The following is a 17,273-nucleotide window of genomic DNA, read 5'->3' as shown; positions in this document are numbered from 1 at the left end:
ATAGTCTCAATTGTAATATTTATTTATTACATATTGTTTATATTAGCTTGGCTTGGTTTACATATTAACATTTTAAACAATACTAAAACATATCAACAAATAAAATAAAATCAACAAGTAAAACAAAAATGTTTTGAGTAGACTATCAAAAAGTAGCACTCCAGATTGTTTTATCCATTGTGGTAACCTTTGCTCACAAAAAGGTTGGAGACCCCTGCCTTACATGGTGGTATGTGAAACAAATAAATTTTATTTAAAGGGATCGTTCACCCAAAAATGAAAATTCTGTCATCATTTTCTCATTCCTCATGTTGTTCTAAACCTGTATACATTTCTTTTTTCTGATGAACACAAAAGAAGATATTTGATAAATGATGGTAAGCACCCCGCTGATTGAACATTTTTATTTTTGGGTGAACTATCCCTTTACTAAGTTAGGGAGGAGCATGGCTATTTAATTCGACCAATCAGCGCAAAGATGTCATATACACTCACCTAAAGGATTATTAGGAACACCTGTTTAATTTCTCATTAATGCAATTATCTAATCAACCAATCACATGGCAGTTGCTTCAATGCATTTAGGGGTGTGGTCCTGGTCAAGACAATCTCCTGAACTCTAAACTGAATGTCAGAATGGGAAAGAAAGGTGATTTGAGCAATTTTGAGCGTGGCATGGTTATTGGTGCCAGACGGGACGGTCTGAGTATTTCACAATCTGCTCAGTTACTGGGATTTTCACGCACAATCATTTCTGGGTTTACAACGATTGGTGTGAAAAGGAAAAAAAACATCCAGTATGCGGCAGTCCTGTGGGCAAAAATGCCTTGTTGATGCTAGAGGTCAGAGGAGAATGTGCCGACTGATTCAAGCTGATAGAAGAGCAACTTTGACTGAAATAACCACTCGTTACAACCGAGGTATGCAGCAAAGCATTTGTGAAGCCAATATGGGCCAACATTTCTAAAGAATGCTTTCAGCACCTTGTTAAATCAATGCCACACATAATCAAGGCAGTTCTGAAGGCGAAAGGGGGTCAAACACAGTATTAGTATGGTGTCCCTAATAATCCTTTAGGTGAGTGTATAGAGCTGTCATATTTTGGACCATCCGTGCACCTCGTCACCCCACTCTCTACTGGTATATATATCACAGTTAATGAGGGGGTCGTTTGGGTTTGTTTTAATATCTAAACTCTTGAAATAAAGAGAAATAACAATTAAGTGTATTGGAGAAGAGGTTTATCAATAACATTGACTGTACAATCAGATAAAAGCATCACCAAATCCAAAAGAAATCATTTCACATTTTAAGACAAAACTAATGTTTACACATACTCTTTTTCTTGAGGCCTTGGGTTTCTTTAAATAAAACAGCAAACTATACAAATAATTTGATTTGTGAACATCCACAAATCAAATCCAAACATTTACAATTAGATGGATGTGTCAGTTGCACGAGAGTCATTTTAATCTGTACAACTTTGCCACGAAATAAACAAATAACCAATTCATATTGGCAAGATCCTAAAATGCCTTGCAGCTGCTTTTAAATATTAAACTGTTAAGAAAATTGTGTAATTAAAACGTGACTACTTGTGAGTATTTCTAACTAGAATTGCAAGTACTCCGATGATGCATCAGTCTCTCAATGGCACGTAATGATAGGTTCTATTTATACAATTACCAGGAAATGTATATTTTTTACATGTAATGTATATATATTAAAGAAAATTACATCATATTTACACAAACACAATTGCTGCATTTCAAGATGTTTCAGAGGATGTGAAAACATGACTGAGCAATAAATAATGAGGTCACTGGTAATAGACATGAAGCTGAATTCATATGAACAGGGTAAACCGATGTAACAACTGTACTGGCTCGTGTGCCTTAAAGTTTGCAGGAAAAACATCTCATTCAGTGCACGTGAAAAATAAATGTGGATAAAAGCACTCATCTCCTACAAACCTGATTTCAATTTTACCATTCACATCAAAGGCTGAATTCACCTGAAATGAATGCAAAACATCTACTGCTGGAAAACCTTGTAATGGAGGCAAAAGCACATAGATCCCATCTTATATTGACACAGTCGCTAGCAATCCCAAACATATAATTCACCACCATTATCAGTTAATTTATTACAGTAGGGAAATGAACTTTAAACTGCAGTTGGTGATTGTTCTTCACACAGCGTTTTATGGCTGAATAGAAATACGCCCTGCTGTTCATTTTTTAATAATCAAGAGATGAATCATGTTGGATTGCATTTTCTTAAGAAGTTATACAGGCCTGGAGGATAAAGCTGCTGGTGATATGAATTAAATCATTTTGTGCGTGACCTGATGGTAGATGGCGCAGTTGTACAAAGTGAGGCAGGAATGTATTACTCCTTCACATTTTGGAGTTATAAGCATGACATAAAACAGCAAAACAATAAAACAATGGAAAGACAAACACACTATAGTATAAAATAGACTTAAATTATTAAATACAGTCCATAAAACACATATCCCGAAGCTTTGAGCGAAGAAAGGATGGAGCGTAAATTTAATCTCTTCTGCCAAGTGAGAAAAATGTACACGTGGCCATGTCCACTTTGTCCTATTCAAACATACTGTAGCCAAAAATCCGGTTTAACAGGACTGTTTGACTTTTATCACCCATATCATTACTGCTCCAGCAACTCCACTTGAGTTTTGTACAAAGACAAACTGCGTTAAGTGTGTTACATTCCAACAAATAAGGAAGTTTTCCGCTGGTGGCATCTGAAACGTCAGGATCTTCGTGTGATATGGGTTACTCTTTCGGGGACAGTATAAGGACCAGCACTAGAAAGACTCCTGCCCCAATCAATCTCTTTAACAGAGGCCCGCTCTCTTTTGGAATGGCCACCTGGGCCAAGTCATTGGTTATCTGAGAGATCTCATGAGCGACACAGACAAAGATGAACGTGCTGACAATAATGTTCAGGGTGGGATTTCCTGGAATGAGGACTAGGATGCCCTTGGTGTCCGCTGCCAGCCAAATATGATACTGGCAAATGAAAAGCTAGAAAAGAAAATAGAAAGTATGTAAAAAAGGTGCAACAATCTAGTTTGATGAGCGAACAAAATACATTCCCAACAAGGTTTGTCTTTAAAAAATTATGAACAAATTAAATACAACTTTACTTGTTCAGATACAAAACCCTTCAAGTGCATCTGACATGTTTTCTTTTTTTTAATCAGGCCTTTATGTAAAAAAATCCGTAGACATTACTTGCAGCTGGTTGTCGGTAACTTACCGTAGATTTAAATTTATGTTATTTACTGGCAACATTTTGTTCAAAGTTAAATGAACATTTAACATTTACAAGTCTTTGTCTTTACAGAGTAAAACTAAAAAAACAGCATCAAGCAAAACATTCTGGGAAACAAAATCTGAAGCAAAGAGGCTGTTATTGTATAGTTTTACTCTGTAAAGACAAAGACTTGTCATTTCATTAGTTGTCTATCGCTGCAAAACCCTCTTAACTGCATGCAAGTATTTTTTGCAAAAACCTCCACTTCTAAAAAAAATCCACTTCTTTGGACAAGACAAATAGTAAACAGTTGCAAAATCACTAAGGGGTTGTGCACACCAAAACTTTAAAACGCGGCCGAAAAGCCTGGAGGACACCGATTGCCAACTCTTATTTCAACTGAGCGCTAGCTTTCTTCAGCCGAGCGCTTTGGTAGCTGTGATACTTGAGCTGTGAGCAGGATGGTCGCCGTGATACCTGTCCCGCCCCCCCCCCACTGCGACTGGACGGCCGCGTGAGGCAGTTTTCCGCGCCGAGAGTTGAAGTATATTCAACTTTGGGTGAAAAGCTCCGCTTGTCACACGGCCTTCCAATCACAGCGGAGGAGGGGCGGGACATTACCACAGCAACCAACGGCCTCACAGCTGAAGTATCAGAGCTAGCAAAGCGCTCCGCTGGAAATAGGTATTCTCCAGGCGTTTTTTAAGACGTGTTTAAAAGCTTTGGTGTGTCCCACCCCTAAAGATGCAACTAGAAACACTGCCAATCGTGGAAGTCAGAATATAAAATGTAAAAATGAAGAAACTGTGGCTGCCACATTTATGTTATATTCAGGTCTAATTATTCCCAAGAGACCCAAATTTAAATGTGATTCACCGTCATTTCACATTCACCTTCCGTGCCCGTCATTTCCAAATGGCCTGAGGCCAGGATTAAGTGGATTTGAAGTGAAAGTATTTGATGAACGGATAATACGTGGCAAGAGCATTCTGTCAATATCATAAATCTCATTTTTGATAGAGGGCTTTTACATCTGAGCTGTTCACTCATTCTTTCGACTTAATCTTGATTTTATAAAATATGTAACTGTTTGGTACAAATATTATGGTGCACCCATCTTATAACATACAGTACTGTGCAAATTTCTAAGGCCACCATGCCAGAATTAGATTTGTTGTTTTTGCAATGTTATAGTGGTCATATATAATTATTTCTCAGTCTCTTTAATAGAACACATCCAGAAAATACAGGAAATGTGTATGTAGTATTAAAAACTGTATAAAAATGTAAACTGATGTGTCAAGTTTTTAGGGTAAACTCCCCTTAAGCAATAGCAGGAAACTGCAGGATCTCTTAAACCAAAAATAAAATTAAATCCTAATTTCTAATTTTAAAGAAATTAGTCTTTTTACTTCATTGTGCTCAAAAACGCTCAAGATGTGTTTAATGCCAAGAGGTGTCACACTAAACACTGACGATGCCTAAAGAAATTTAATTTTTGTACATATTTCCTGTATTTTCTGTTTGTATCTTAATAAAATAGATTGAAAAATAAATATGGATTGACATTAAAACTTCTAAAACAACAAGTCTGATGGTGGTGGCCATCTTTTGCACAGTACTTTACGTTATACATAAGATTCAGAAACCGTAATAGTTTGTGTATATTAAACATTTACTAAGGATTTAACTGTTAATATACCATTTACAAGGGGACAGTTTGCATCTCACCTCTAAGGATATCTTGCCAAACCATGCAAAAAATGAGCTGTACAAAGAGCGAGCGTAACCAGGAATATTCCTGATCAAAATAAAGGCAAGAATCTGTGGGGAAAACAAGCATATTAAAAAGTTAGCAGCCTTACAGGCACAACAGAAATTTCTTTGAAAGGCCTTTTTGTTCTTACTAAAGCAGCCTCATGACTATCTGTGACAAATGTTAGTGTGCCTAGGGATGCAGTCGAATGAATCTTTTTCACTTCTCTTTTTGATATAAATAATGCACAGTTGCATGTATGTTTCTTAGAACAACATTAAATAAGTAAATTACAGGAATAGACGGGAAGGGTACTTGCCTGAACAACAGAAATGAAGGGATGCATCTCATTACACTCAGATTTGTTCTTGCACCCACTGGCCCATATGGAATAAGTCTGCAAACAAAGGAGATGACTATCAAACACAGTCACGCTGTGGTTTTAGTAGTTTTTAGTGAAAGGCCAAATAAGTCTTACCATAAAAGCAACCACAGAAACAAAGAGCAGACAGTTGGAAACCTTGGTGGAGAAGAGAGGTTCTCCTTTGCTTTCAGTCAGGAGCTGACATTTCTGCAGCACCAGATATATAAAGGCAAACAGCATTCCATTGATCACCGCCTAGAATTCCAAAAACACATTACTAAAAACACATCAGGAACTATATAAAAGTCATGAAAATTAAAAAATGCTCTACGTACAAATCTGTCCAGTTTCCACCTGAACCACCACTCGTGGATGCTGCCTTGAAGCTCAAAGAGCTTTGAAATAGGCCACACTGAGAAAATGCCCTCAAAGAGTTCCTGTAGCATACGCAAGAAAGATTTATGCATGCCATGCTTATCGAAATTATTCTAATCATCTACCACTGCGATAGAAACCAACCTGTGAGAATGCGAAGACGCAAATGAAAATAAGTAAACTTAGAAGTTTTAACAAAAGTGCCAGATTCCAGAATGCACTACCTGTAAAACAGCAAGGTCACAATGTTTTTTAAATGTGCACAAATTGATAAAATGCATTCAAAAACTTTAGCTTCTATTAAAGTCCCTGTAAAGTCAGATATTAAATGTGTTCCACCAAAGTTATTAATCACCCAACCAAATTTGAAAGATGGAAAAAACAATAAGTTAACAAAATCTTGATAAAAGATAGGCAGCATTCTCTGCTCTCAAGCGGTGGGGCGTGTCCCACTCACAGGAAAGCTGCCATCTCTCTCAACTTTCAAATACCACTGCAATCTGAATGGATGCTTGCGATTGTGTTAGGGGCGGGGCCATGCATTTTCAGCAATGCATTTATAATGCGTTTAGTAACAATTATAAATACTGGCTTTACAGGAACTTTAAAGATTGTAATATGAACAACTTACCATTGGCTTTCTTATAAAGAATCTGTGGCCACAATGCCATTGTTGCATAAATAACCACAAACCAAAAGGTCACCAGAGGCACAAAGTAATAAAACTGGTAAGGCCTGTCCATAACCAAACAAAGCACCACCACAAGAAAGTTCAGTCTGAAGAGAACCTAAAACCCAAATGCAGAGAAAACCCATTATGTGTGTTATACCGTGCAATTCACAAGCTTACATACTAATGTTATTATTCCTGATAGAAGCAAAGGTAGATCGATTTCACTAGCTGTCTATAATGAAGGGTTCCAGGTTAAAAGGCTCTAATGGTGCTTTTCCATTGCGTAGTACCCCAGGGTTTGGTTTGGGTTAGGTCGGGTCAGGTCAGCTCGGCTTGGTTAGCTTTTCCATCGAGTTTAGTAACACTTTGGAGTGGGAGGGATTATAGGTGTGTCGTTTTATTTGCTGTGACCTCATACAAGTGACAGCGTTGTTGTACATTCCCATATATGCATTTATTTCTCAGTCCGCCACAAAATTTAAATTGACCACCACAAATAGATGTTTGCACATCGAGGTTATCGCTACCTCTGTTCTGTACAAACACACGTGCCTCAGTCGACGTGCTCCGCAGAGCCTCATTTAAGTTGCATTTAAGCATATATGTGGATGTACGCATCGCAAATGTACCGCCACAAACTGCAAGTGTGGGAAAAAACTGTTATGGTGTTCCTGATTCTCAACCTGCGGATGTTTTTCATCAGTAAAAGGGAGATTGGGAAACTTACAGCAAAGCACAGATGACAAAAGGTTTACTTGAGACAGCGCAAGCTAGCTAGCCTCGCTAACACCAGACCAGTCTCAGAGAATGAGACGTGGTCTGGGAATCACGTGTTCATTTTCTCGTAATGTCTATCAAATGGATCTGTACGTAGCTCATATCCAACAGTGCGTCGCACAGACATCGTCATCGTCTTGCTGCCCCTCCCCGTTCTGTGATTGGTTCCCTATGCCGTTTATTGGGTGCTACGAATGTCTATCAAATGCGTCTGTACGTAGCTCATAGCCAATCGATGTGTTGCATAGACGTCGTCATCGTCTTGCTGCCCCCTCCCCGTTCTGTGATTGGTTCCCTATGCCGTTTATTGGGTGCTACGAATGTCTATCAAATGCGTCTGTACGTAGCTCATAGCCAATCGGTGTGTCGCATAGACGTCGTCATCGTCTTGCTGCCTCCTCCCCGTTCTGTGATTGGTTCCCTATGCCGTTTATTGGGTGCTACGAATGTCTATCAAATGCGTCTGTATGTAGCTCACAGCCAATCAGTGTGACGCATAGACGTCGTCATCGTCTTGCTGCCCTCTACCCGTTCTGTGACTGGTTCCCTATGCCGTCTATTGGACGCTACGAATGTCTATCAAATGCATCTGTACGTAGCTCATATCCAACAGTGCGTCGCACAGACGTCGTCATCGTCTTGCTGCCCCTCCCCGTTCTATGATTGGTTCCCTATGCCATTTATTGGGTGCTACGAATGTCTATCAAATGTGTCTGTACGTAGCTCATAGCCAATCGGTGCGTCGCATAGACGTCATCATCGTCTTGCTGCCTCCTCCCCATTCTGTGATTAGCTTATAGCCAATCGGTGTGTCACATAGACGACGTCATCGTCTTGCTGCCCCCTCCCCGTTCTGTGATTGGTTCCCTATGCCGTTTATTGGGTGCTACAAATGTCTATCAAATGTGTCTGTATGTATCTCATAGCCAATCGGTGTCGCATAGACGTCATCATCGTCTTGCTGCCTCCTCCCCATTCTGTGATTAGCTTATAGCCAATCGGTGTGTCGCATAGACGTCATCATCGTCTTGTTGCACCCTCCCCGTTCTGGGATTGGTTCCCTATTTCAGGCGAAAAATTTGGGCCATGGTTTCCATGCTAGACTCTCAGCGTGAATAAAGGCAGCATGGGGAAACCCAGGCTACAAGCTAGCATGAGGGTAAAGCTAATCTTTCACATTATAGCGATGATGCTGGCAGTGACAATCCTCTCAGACCAATCAGTGATCTACAGTGTTTTCGCAGCACGTCTGGTATCAGCTCGGCTCGCTTGGAACCCCAACCGAGGTGGTACTAAAAAAAAAGTATCGGGTACTACGTACTGCACCCAGTGGAAAAGCCCCAAAAGTACCACCTGGACCTACTCAAATATATGGAAATAACTGCACACAATGTAGAGTTGGTGTGAAGAAGAATGCCAGAAGAACTAAATGTGTTTTTTTTAGCAACAATTGATACAGTTATAGCCCATATCATTCATTCTAACTTACTGTATTAATAATCCTAATGGACGTGTATAAAGGAATGTGGCAACAAATACCTGACAGACTCTGTAGAGACCAAAGTCACCCTTTAACCAGAAGAATGAAAAGTGCCCATATCCTGTTTGGAAGAGATACGCAGCTACCAGGACACGCACATGCATGTACACAGGTAAAAACTAAAATAAAAAAAGTAGGAACAACATTAATTAAGAATGCCTTACTAAACTCAAATAATAAACCTACGCTATGACAGAACGTACAGCGCTAGCTCCAGAAATGTGATAAATAAGGATAACCAGCTGCATCCAGCCCTTCCATTCATCTGTTTGTTCTCTGTTCAAAAGTTTTGTCTGAAAGAAGACACAAAGATGGTGTGAGAATATCAGTACTTATATTACTACAAATGCGTCCAACACAAATTTGTGTTACCTCCTTGCTGTTCTCATTGTAGAAGATGCCCAGAACACAGATGTAAATCAGAGGGATGAAAAAAGTCGAATGTGTGTAGAATTTCTGTTCCTTCATAAAGATGTCTGCCCTGTCACACAGGTAGAAGTACAACATGATGAGGCCCATTTTAATAATGGCCAGAAAAGGTCCCTTCAGGTTCAGGTGACCTCCAGCAGAAGGGGGTTTCTTCTCCTCCAAGCTTTCAACATCAGGAACGGGCCTGCTTTTATGGGCCTGCTTAGTATAGCCCAGTATGAGAAAGAAGATGATGGACACCAAGAAGAAAGCAGCAGCTAGCTTCTGAAGGATGCTCAGGGGAGGAGCAGTCTGACAGCAAGAGCCATCGATGGGCTTTAGGATCTTGTTGCACATCGAGTTCATCAGTACCATAGCACCCTGGAAAGTAAGTTAAGCGAGTTAAATAAGTCAAAGTGTGCTGAAAATGATACAAAATGGAATCAATAATAATATGGGTCTTACAACATCTCTTGTGCTCTCAGGGAGGTGCAGACCATCTTCTGATTTGGAAATGGTCTCCATGGCAGCTTGCCTCGAGGCTTCCAGGAACTTGACCTTCTTCTTGCTGGTTTTTAGAGTATCTATTGCAGCCTCGTTGTACAGGTTTATTTGTTCGTTTGTGATCATCTTTCGACTATCGCTTAACAGCTCCTCGTAAACAGGATCTAAATTAACAGACAGAAAATGAAACAGGAACGCACATCGATACAAAAGATTTACTCGTTTGATGGAATCTCACATACCTTGCAGAACCCAATAGACTTCACTTAGTTCAGTTAGTTTATCCAGTGTGTCTGATATAGCAGTGAGGTTCGCTTTGTACTGTACGAGTGCCTCGTTTTTGCCATTGTGCAACTTGATGGACCACTATTGGAAATAACATCAATCATCAGAAAAGATTCAAAGAATAGCACCTATAATAACTACAAAGAAAATATTGACTTACTGTTGCAGCACCCAGGATAATTATATGTGGTCTGGACATGGATCCCTGTAATTGTTGAAAGAAGACAAAACATAAACACCTGCAATATTTAACTAAATTTAACAAGCCTGTTATCAAGTAACACGTATGCAGTACATTTACCTCTGCCCATGATGTCAACCGCTCTTTTAAGGAATCATTTACTTCAGCATACCAAAGAAAGTCCTAAACACAGGAATGGATTACCCTCCATACTATAGCTTTATTCAGACTGTAAACAATATTTAGGATTGACTGTCTGCTTTGTGATTTGGATGAGAAATAAAATCTAAATCCCAATATTCTGGTTGCAACAGTAGTTATCTGATCTAAAAATCCTATCGGCACACTACACAATAAACTAAAATTAACTTACCACCATGAATTCATCATTTTCAAAGGGGATGTTCTCATGCTGGTGAAAAAAATAAATAAAACAGATACGACTCATATTAATGTCTTATTTCAATCTTATATTTGTTACATTCCATAGTTAATTCCTCTAGTAAACAGATAAGATCATACCCTGTCCTTTTCATTCAACTGCAGCTTTCAAAGCCCATATTTCAAATAAAACAATCCAGTCAAACAGCCCTTTAACTCCAATCTCACTCGTAAACAATATATTAAACCGGTTTACAAAAAGAATGCATACTGAACCGAACTACAACAAACCTTATTTCCAACTTCTTTCACTTCAGGGTTTATCATCCTGATGAAAGAGTAGAAGAGTTGACGTACTCTCGAGTCTCCTACAAATGCTATTCTTTTCTCTCTGAGGCATACCTTAGCTTCGCTGAAAAACAACAAAAGAGATGTATACATTCCAGACCACATTCGCATTTCAAATCTGTCATTATGGTGTATTCACATTCACAACACCACTTACTTGCTTTTGTACTTGTGCAACATGCAGCCATACGGCTGCCATACATTGTCCCCTAAAAATCGTCCACTGGATAAAAGCCAGTCACATGTGTCACTGCCTAAAGGATGAAATTAATATTAGTGTGACTAAACCAAATCCCAAAACTTAAATATGTACCGTACTTTCCGGACTATAAGCTGCACCGAAGTATAAAGGGCTCGTTATAGTTGTGCGTAGGTCCTACGGCATAGGTTCCGCTTCGGTTTTCATTTATACTTTTGCGTCGTCGTCCGCGTCGACGTGCAAACACACGCGCTTGAGTTAAATCACTGCTCAACTTGGCTCATCTTTGTTTTCACCGTCGCAAACGGAAATACCTATGATGCAGTCTTTTTACCTGACGGGAGGGGTTCTGGTGGACCAATCACAGCGCTTGCGGTCCGCGTAGATCTGACGCGCTGTTAAAAATTTTGCGACGTGCATGTCAGACTACGCAGAGCTACACACAGGCTACGTATAACCTACGGCGTAGAGCTTATGCACGACTATAAATCAGGCTTTAAGCCGCATCATTCAAAAATGTGTCATTAAGACGAAATAACATATACAAGTCAAAGTGGACTATACGTCGCATTTATTTAGAAAATTATTTCACAAAATCCAAGTCGAAGAACAGACATTTAATCAGGAAAGGTAAGTTATTCAACTAAACCATAGCATACAGAACTTACCTGGAAGGTTGAATAGGCTAAATTAAGCGATCAAGCCAACTAGCATGAAGTTCGCATACTCGACATTCGACATTACAGAATCCATTGAATTACATAAACAGAAGCAGCATATGGCGGACTCTTGCGAATGTAGACGGTAATGTTGTCTCTTGCCTCATAAATTTCAAAATGTATTCATACTGACTTACAAGGCGCATCTGACTACAAGACGCAGCACCAGCCTAGTTATGGAAAAAACGCGGCTTATAGACCGAAAAATACGGTATACATATGAAAATGTATTGAAGGTCACACAATTAAAAAAGAAACAGTGGCCCCAGAATGCACACCAATACCCTATAGATCATTTATTATACCATGTTAAGAGGGCTATTTTGGGGTGTGCAGGAAAAGTGCACTTTTTGTGTGTGTCTCTTTAAATGCAAAAAGCAGCTGCAAGCCTCACCGTTTACTTTTATATATACCGAAAACACAATCCCTTTAATTCATTGTTCAAAATAAATGTGCGGTAATATTAATCTTCTAAAGAAAATCTAAAATAGAAATTATGATCCAACTGTGGTCTTTGAACGGTTGTGGGTGGGGCCTACGCAAAGTGATGTCAGTTTGCTCAGAAAACGCTGTTAACGTTTGAGGAAATAAAAAAAAGGAGTGAGCATATTTTTATCATTACAGGATGGTACACACAAAGGTGACACACAATTATGTTTGAACATTATTTAAAAGTGAATTTCTCATATGAGGTGACCTTTAAACTGTTTTAAAAAAAATATGAGTGCACTGACTGCAAACATAAAGCTTCTGAAGATGACAGCATTGATAAGCATCACACACAATGCATTGTTTCTGTACCTCGGAGCATTGTGTTAACAGCACAAACGCTGTGGGTTCTAGGTTGAATATAATATGTAGCTTACAATACAATACAAATGTACTATACAAATATACTACAGCCAGGTCTCGACTCAGAACACGCCTATGATTCCAAAATACTCCACGCACCCACCAGACCTAAAAAATAAAGGCGTGGGTAGGCAGATAACAGTTTGGAGACACTATTTTTTTGTGCGTGTGCGTTCAAACCAAAATGTATTTAAACATATGCGACTCTCCTTACACGCTTTAATCACTTGGGTGACAGCAGTAGTGGCTCGTGCTTCATGTAATGTAATGTTGACCCTTTGGCAGTTAACATGCTGTCCTGTCCACCGTTTTGGACTCAAACCATGCAAACGCACGTCTGTTTGATAGTCATAGTTCACATGAGTTTACCCAAGCATACCCCCACTGATTTAGCATTGACACATACACGCACACGAGCGCTGTTTGCAAACACTACATGAGTGACAGCGCTAGCAGCAATGCTAACACAAACACACAGCTCGTATACTCGCAGTTCTACAAAACACTTACCCCCATAATGTCGAGAAGCCACGTGAAACACCGTAAGAAGGATGACGGCGGCTAATGACAACAATTTTGCATTTTTTATGCTGAAATGGTGATTTATTTCCCGTTTGCCCAGGCTATAGGCCAGGACCGCCATCTTGGCTCCTCCATGACAACAGGCAGACAGACGAGCTGCGGCGGAGCTGACGGAGGCAGAGCGAAACAGCGCGTCCCCGCTTCCCGCGCCTGTATCAGCTGCGTCGGTCACGGGCACGACTGACTGAGTGCTGTCCGATGCTGCTCCTAGCGATGCGGCTGCCTCATCAGTCTGCTTTTCCATTTCAGGTTACCACCTGAGTGGATTGTTTTCCCCTTAAAAAAGAGGTTGAAAAAGAATAGGAAGATATTTCCCGATGCAGCCTTCTTTTTCTTTATTTTTTACTTCCTTCAAGGAAGAAACATCCTCTCAGCTGTCGGCAATAACTCTCGTTAATGTTTAATCATATCAGCCTTGTACCGGGTTGACTGGTATGTTTGCTGTCCTGAGGAGAGGTACACAAACGAGAATGTCAGATCTGACAATTAGTTAAATAGGCCTGTTGTTTAAAATTACACCCAACCTTCTCTATTGGAATGCTGCCATTTTATCATTCAACTTGCACAGCAAGTTTTTCTGGTTTTAGTCTAGTGATTCTGAAAACTAACCTCACAGTTAAAAATATAATTATTTAAATGTAGGGTTATATTAATTAAAATAGCTTAATTTAGATTACAAAACATCCAAAGAAACACATTTTTTTTTTTTTACAATACTGTAGGTTAATCCAGACTATATGGGATTTAGGGGCGGTTTTTCCGGACAGGGATTAGAAGTCCTAGACTAAATAAATGTAAGAGCTGTCCGAACTGAAAACAACTTGCCCTTACATCTCTTAAAATACATGCCTCAAAATGCACACAAGTAATGTTTTTCGTAAGGCATGTTTGTTAAATCAAGTTATATTTCCTAATTAAACTAAGGCCTAGTCCTGGATTAAGTTAATCGCTGTCCGGGAAACTGCCCCAAATTGTTAAAAAAGTTTAATCTGGATCAAAATCATCCAGATTTGAAAATCCCATGTTTTGCTATCCAGGATCAGGTAAACCAGCTCACATTTTCAAAGCAAATTTGGATTGGATCCATACACACTTTTCAGAATAGCAAATCTAAAATAAAAAATCTAAAGCACATCCCAAATGAAAAAAAACCTATAGAATATTATAGTAAAATTACCATAGAAAAATGTAGTAAAATTATTCTAGTAAATACCATAGTGTTTTTGAACCATATACTTTATTTAAATACTATAGCAATTTATAGTAAACTAACTATAGGAAATGAAGTAAAATTACTCGAGCAAATATTATAGTATTTTTTAACCATTCTATAATAAAGTAAACCTAGCAATTTATGGTAAACTTACTATAGGAAATGTACAATTTCTCTAGTAAATACTATATTATCCTATAGTATACTACAATACACTATACTATAAGATAGTAAGATAGTAGTATAGTAAATTGCTGTATAGTAAGAACTAAAGTATACTATGGTACTTGTTTATCAGTTTACTATAGTTAATACTATGGTATGTTTAGTAAATACTATAATTCACTACATTTTAGTACAGTTTAATATAGTAAATACTAAAATATACTACAATATTTTTTCCTGTGGGATGTCAATGCTGACTGACTATTAGCTACTGTATGTAAAAAACAGCAGGTAGTTTGGCAGTGGGGTCACTAATTGTTTTTACTTGAAGAGACAATAAAACAACACTTCCCTTACTTTTTTTAATTTCAATTCAACATTGATGATGATGAACCCACATCATGCTGGTTTAAGAAACCTTAACAAAAAAGGACAAACAATAATAAAAAATAACCATATCAGACAAATATTCAAAATATTAAAGATTTCAAAGTGACTCTATTTTACCCAAATTTCTAGCTATTCCACTTATTGCATGAAGCATTTTCATCGACTAAATAATGTGTGGATTATGTCACAGTTTTGTTTATAGGTTAGGCCACACCTTTTTCAAGATTAGTCATTTACAGTTCGCTAACTTGCCTATTGACAAATGAAAACATCGACTTTATGAACAGTAGGCTACTGTACAAATCAAATATGTTTAAACGCATAAACACAAAAATATAACTTACATAGTCTATCAATATATAATAAGTCACCAACGCCACATCAGGCACTTCTGCCACTTTTTTCCCATTTTGCCTTTTTTTTTACAAGAAACGTTATTGCTTAGAAATAAAGTCGAGACATTAAAGCAAGCGCAGGGTTGATCCTGGCATTGGTGGGGACATAAATAAAATGGTCGCATTGCAAAAACTGTTTATCACTGTTTACTTGACATAAACAACAGACAACTCAGTATGCACTTTACTCAGTGACATCTGACTCACCACCCCCGGTGCCATCCCAAATTTAATGTACTATAATAAACAATTTGTTATGTCCTAGAGCCTAATAAACAGTAACTGTTTAAGTCTTTGTCAAAAAAGAAAATCACATTGTAACATATATGAATCCATATTTACTTTATAACATTGAAGAATATACAATTAATATTTAATTCTTAATTTAATTTTGCAAAAAAAATCCCAGTGTTGAAGTAGGTATGTATATCATGCTGTTTCCTGAACAACGTTTATTAACGTTTCTGTAGTTCACATTAAATCTTCTTTTCATTAACAGACAGTTAATCAGGGTGAAAAAAATAGTTTAAGTTTAAAATGCAACCTTACATTATGTCTACATCTGTGCAAGTAATGACCACAGTGCAGTAATGTAAAGTATTCAGCAATCATGACATGAATTCATGTTTTTACCATGTTGGGGTTATTTTCTTTCATGGATTAGGGACCCCCTAGATAACCTTGCCACCCCATTTATAAAAGGTTGACACAAGTTTGCAACTCCTCAGGTTAACATGGGATTGTCATGTATTGGCGAAAACACTGTCCTTGTGACACAACTTGTTCCTTATTTTGTGCATGAAACAGTTACAGTGGGTATAATAATACTTTCTTCCTCACTTACCTGTAGCCCGAATAATCACGCGCGTCTAGTTGAGTGAACTTTGGCTCGTTGTACAAAGTGAAACCATTCTATCACACGTAGCATAGTAGCAAGTAAAGAGTGATGTGCGTTAGAGAGGCGGGACTAAAGAAATGCAAAGCCAATCATATTAGCAATGTGAGTTAGAGACGCGGGACTAAAGAAATGCAAAGACAATCATATTAGCGATGTGAGTTACGAAGGCGGGCACTGCAGAGAACGAAAGCTGTTAACCGTTTGTGTACCACATAGAGCGTTATTTTTACAGAACGGGATTGCAAAATATTTCTAATCTCATTTAAATGATTCCTGAAAAAAATATAATAAGTAAAAAATAGAAAACACAAGAATAAGACGGACATCAGTGGTTATATATAAATACAGATTAATTGTTTGGTCGAAATTATTGCAGCGTCCCACCCTAAATCTAAGCCCATGCATTAAAGAAACAAATATTTTAAAGACGAAATAAATGAAAGACGCGCCCATACTCACAGCTGCATAGTGCTTTCACTTTCGATCTTTCGCTGAAATTCAACATATCCCAACCCAACTACATATCGGCAAATGATCGTAGGCTAGTTTAATTCACTATATCATTTCAGAGCACAGTTCGCATATGTGTAGTTTGAACCGTAAAACCCCGCGCACGCAGGGCCGCATTAATGCATGGGCTTACCTGGGCTTAAGCCCAGGGCCTCGGGCTGGGAAGGGCCCCGAGATGCCGGAAAAAAATAACAACCACATTTTATAAAAAGTTGATACTCCCTTTAAAATTATGCTTAATCGCTTTGCTTTGAATGTCCGTGCGTGAATGCAGTTCCTGCACAAGAAAATATCTCACTTACTGTAGGCTACCCTGCAATCATTGGTGAGCTTTTTAAAATTTCTGTCTGAAATATCCATTATTGCATTTCCGAAGGCAACACACCGACAGCTTTCTGATAAAGTGACCACAAGTGCCTTTCGAGTGATGAACAAAGACTAAACTGAGGACCCGTTTTTATCTTAATATG

The 17,273-nt window shown here is 38.5% G+C and overlaps 2 protein-coding genes across 2 annotated transcripts in view; one reads left to right on the top strand and one right to left on the bottom strand.

Moving 5' to 3' along the window:
- Positions 1-17,273, top strand: part of chrac1 (chromatin accessibility complex subunit 1) — a 443,634-nt gene that overhangs the window by 390,161 nt on the left and 36,200 nt on the right. The gene's annotated exons all lie outside the window — the stretch shown is intronic.
- On the bottom strand, positions 1,225-16,345 carry casd1 (CAS1 domain containing 1). Its single transcript, XM_073858282.1, has 19 exons — positions 16,240-16,345; positions 13,161-13,678; positions 11,038-11,134; positions 10,824-10,944; positions 10,525-10,563; positions 10,272-10,334; positions 10,131-10,175; positions 9,928-10,051; positions 9,647-9,849; positions 9,146-9,562; positions 8,977-9,066; positions 8,773-8,892; positions 6,415-6,571; positions 5,928-6,007; positions 5,744-5,845; positions 5,523-5,663; positions 5,364-5,441; positions 5,020-5,112; positions 1,225-3,056 (listed from the first exon to the last, which is right to left on the bottom strand). The coding sequence occupies exons 2-19, from the start codon at positions 13,474-13,476 to the stop codon at positions 2,805-2,807; spliced, it is 2,538 nt and encodes an 845-aa protein (XP_073714383.1). The 5' UTR covers positions 13,477-13,678; positions 16,240-16,345; the 3' UTR covers positions 1,225-2,804.

Source organism: Misgurnus anguillicaudatus, chromosome 20 (assembly GCF_027580225.2).
Source record: "Misgurnus anguillicaudatus chromosome 20, ASM2758022v2, whole genome shotgun sequence".
NCBI lineage: Eukaryota > Metazoa > Chordata > Actinopteri > Cypriniformes > Cobitidae > Misgurnus > Misgurnus anguillicaudatus.
This window is presented reverse-complemented; position numbering and strand designations above follow the sequence as displayed.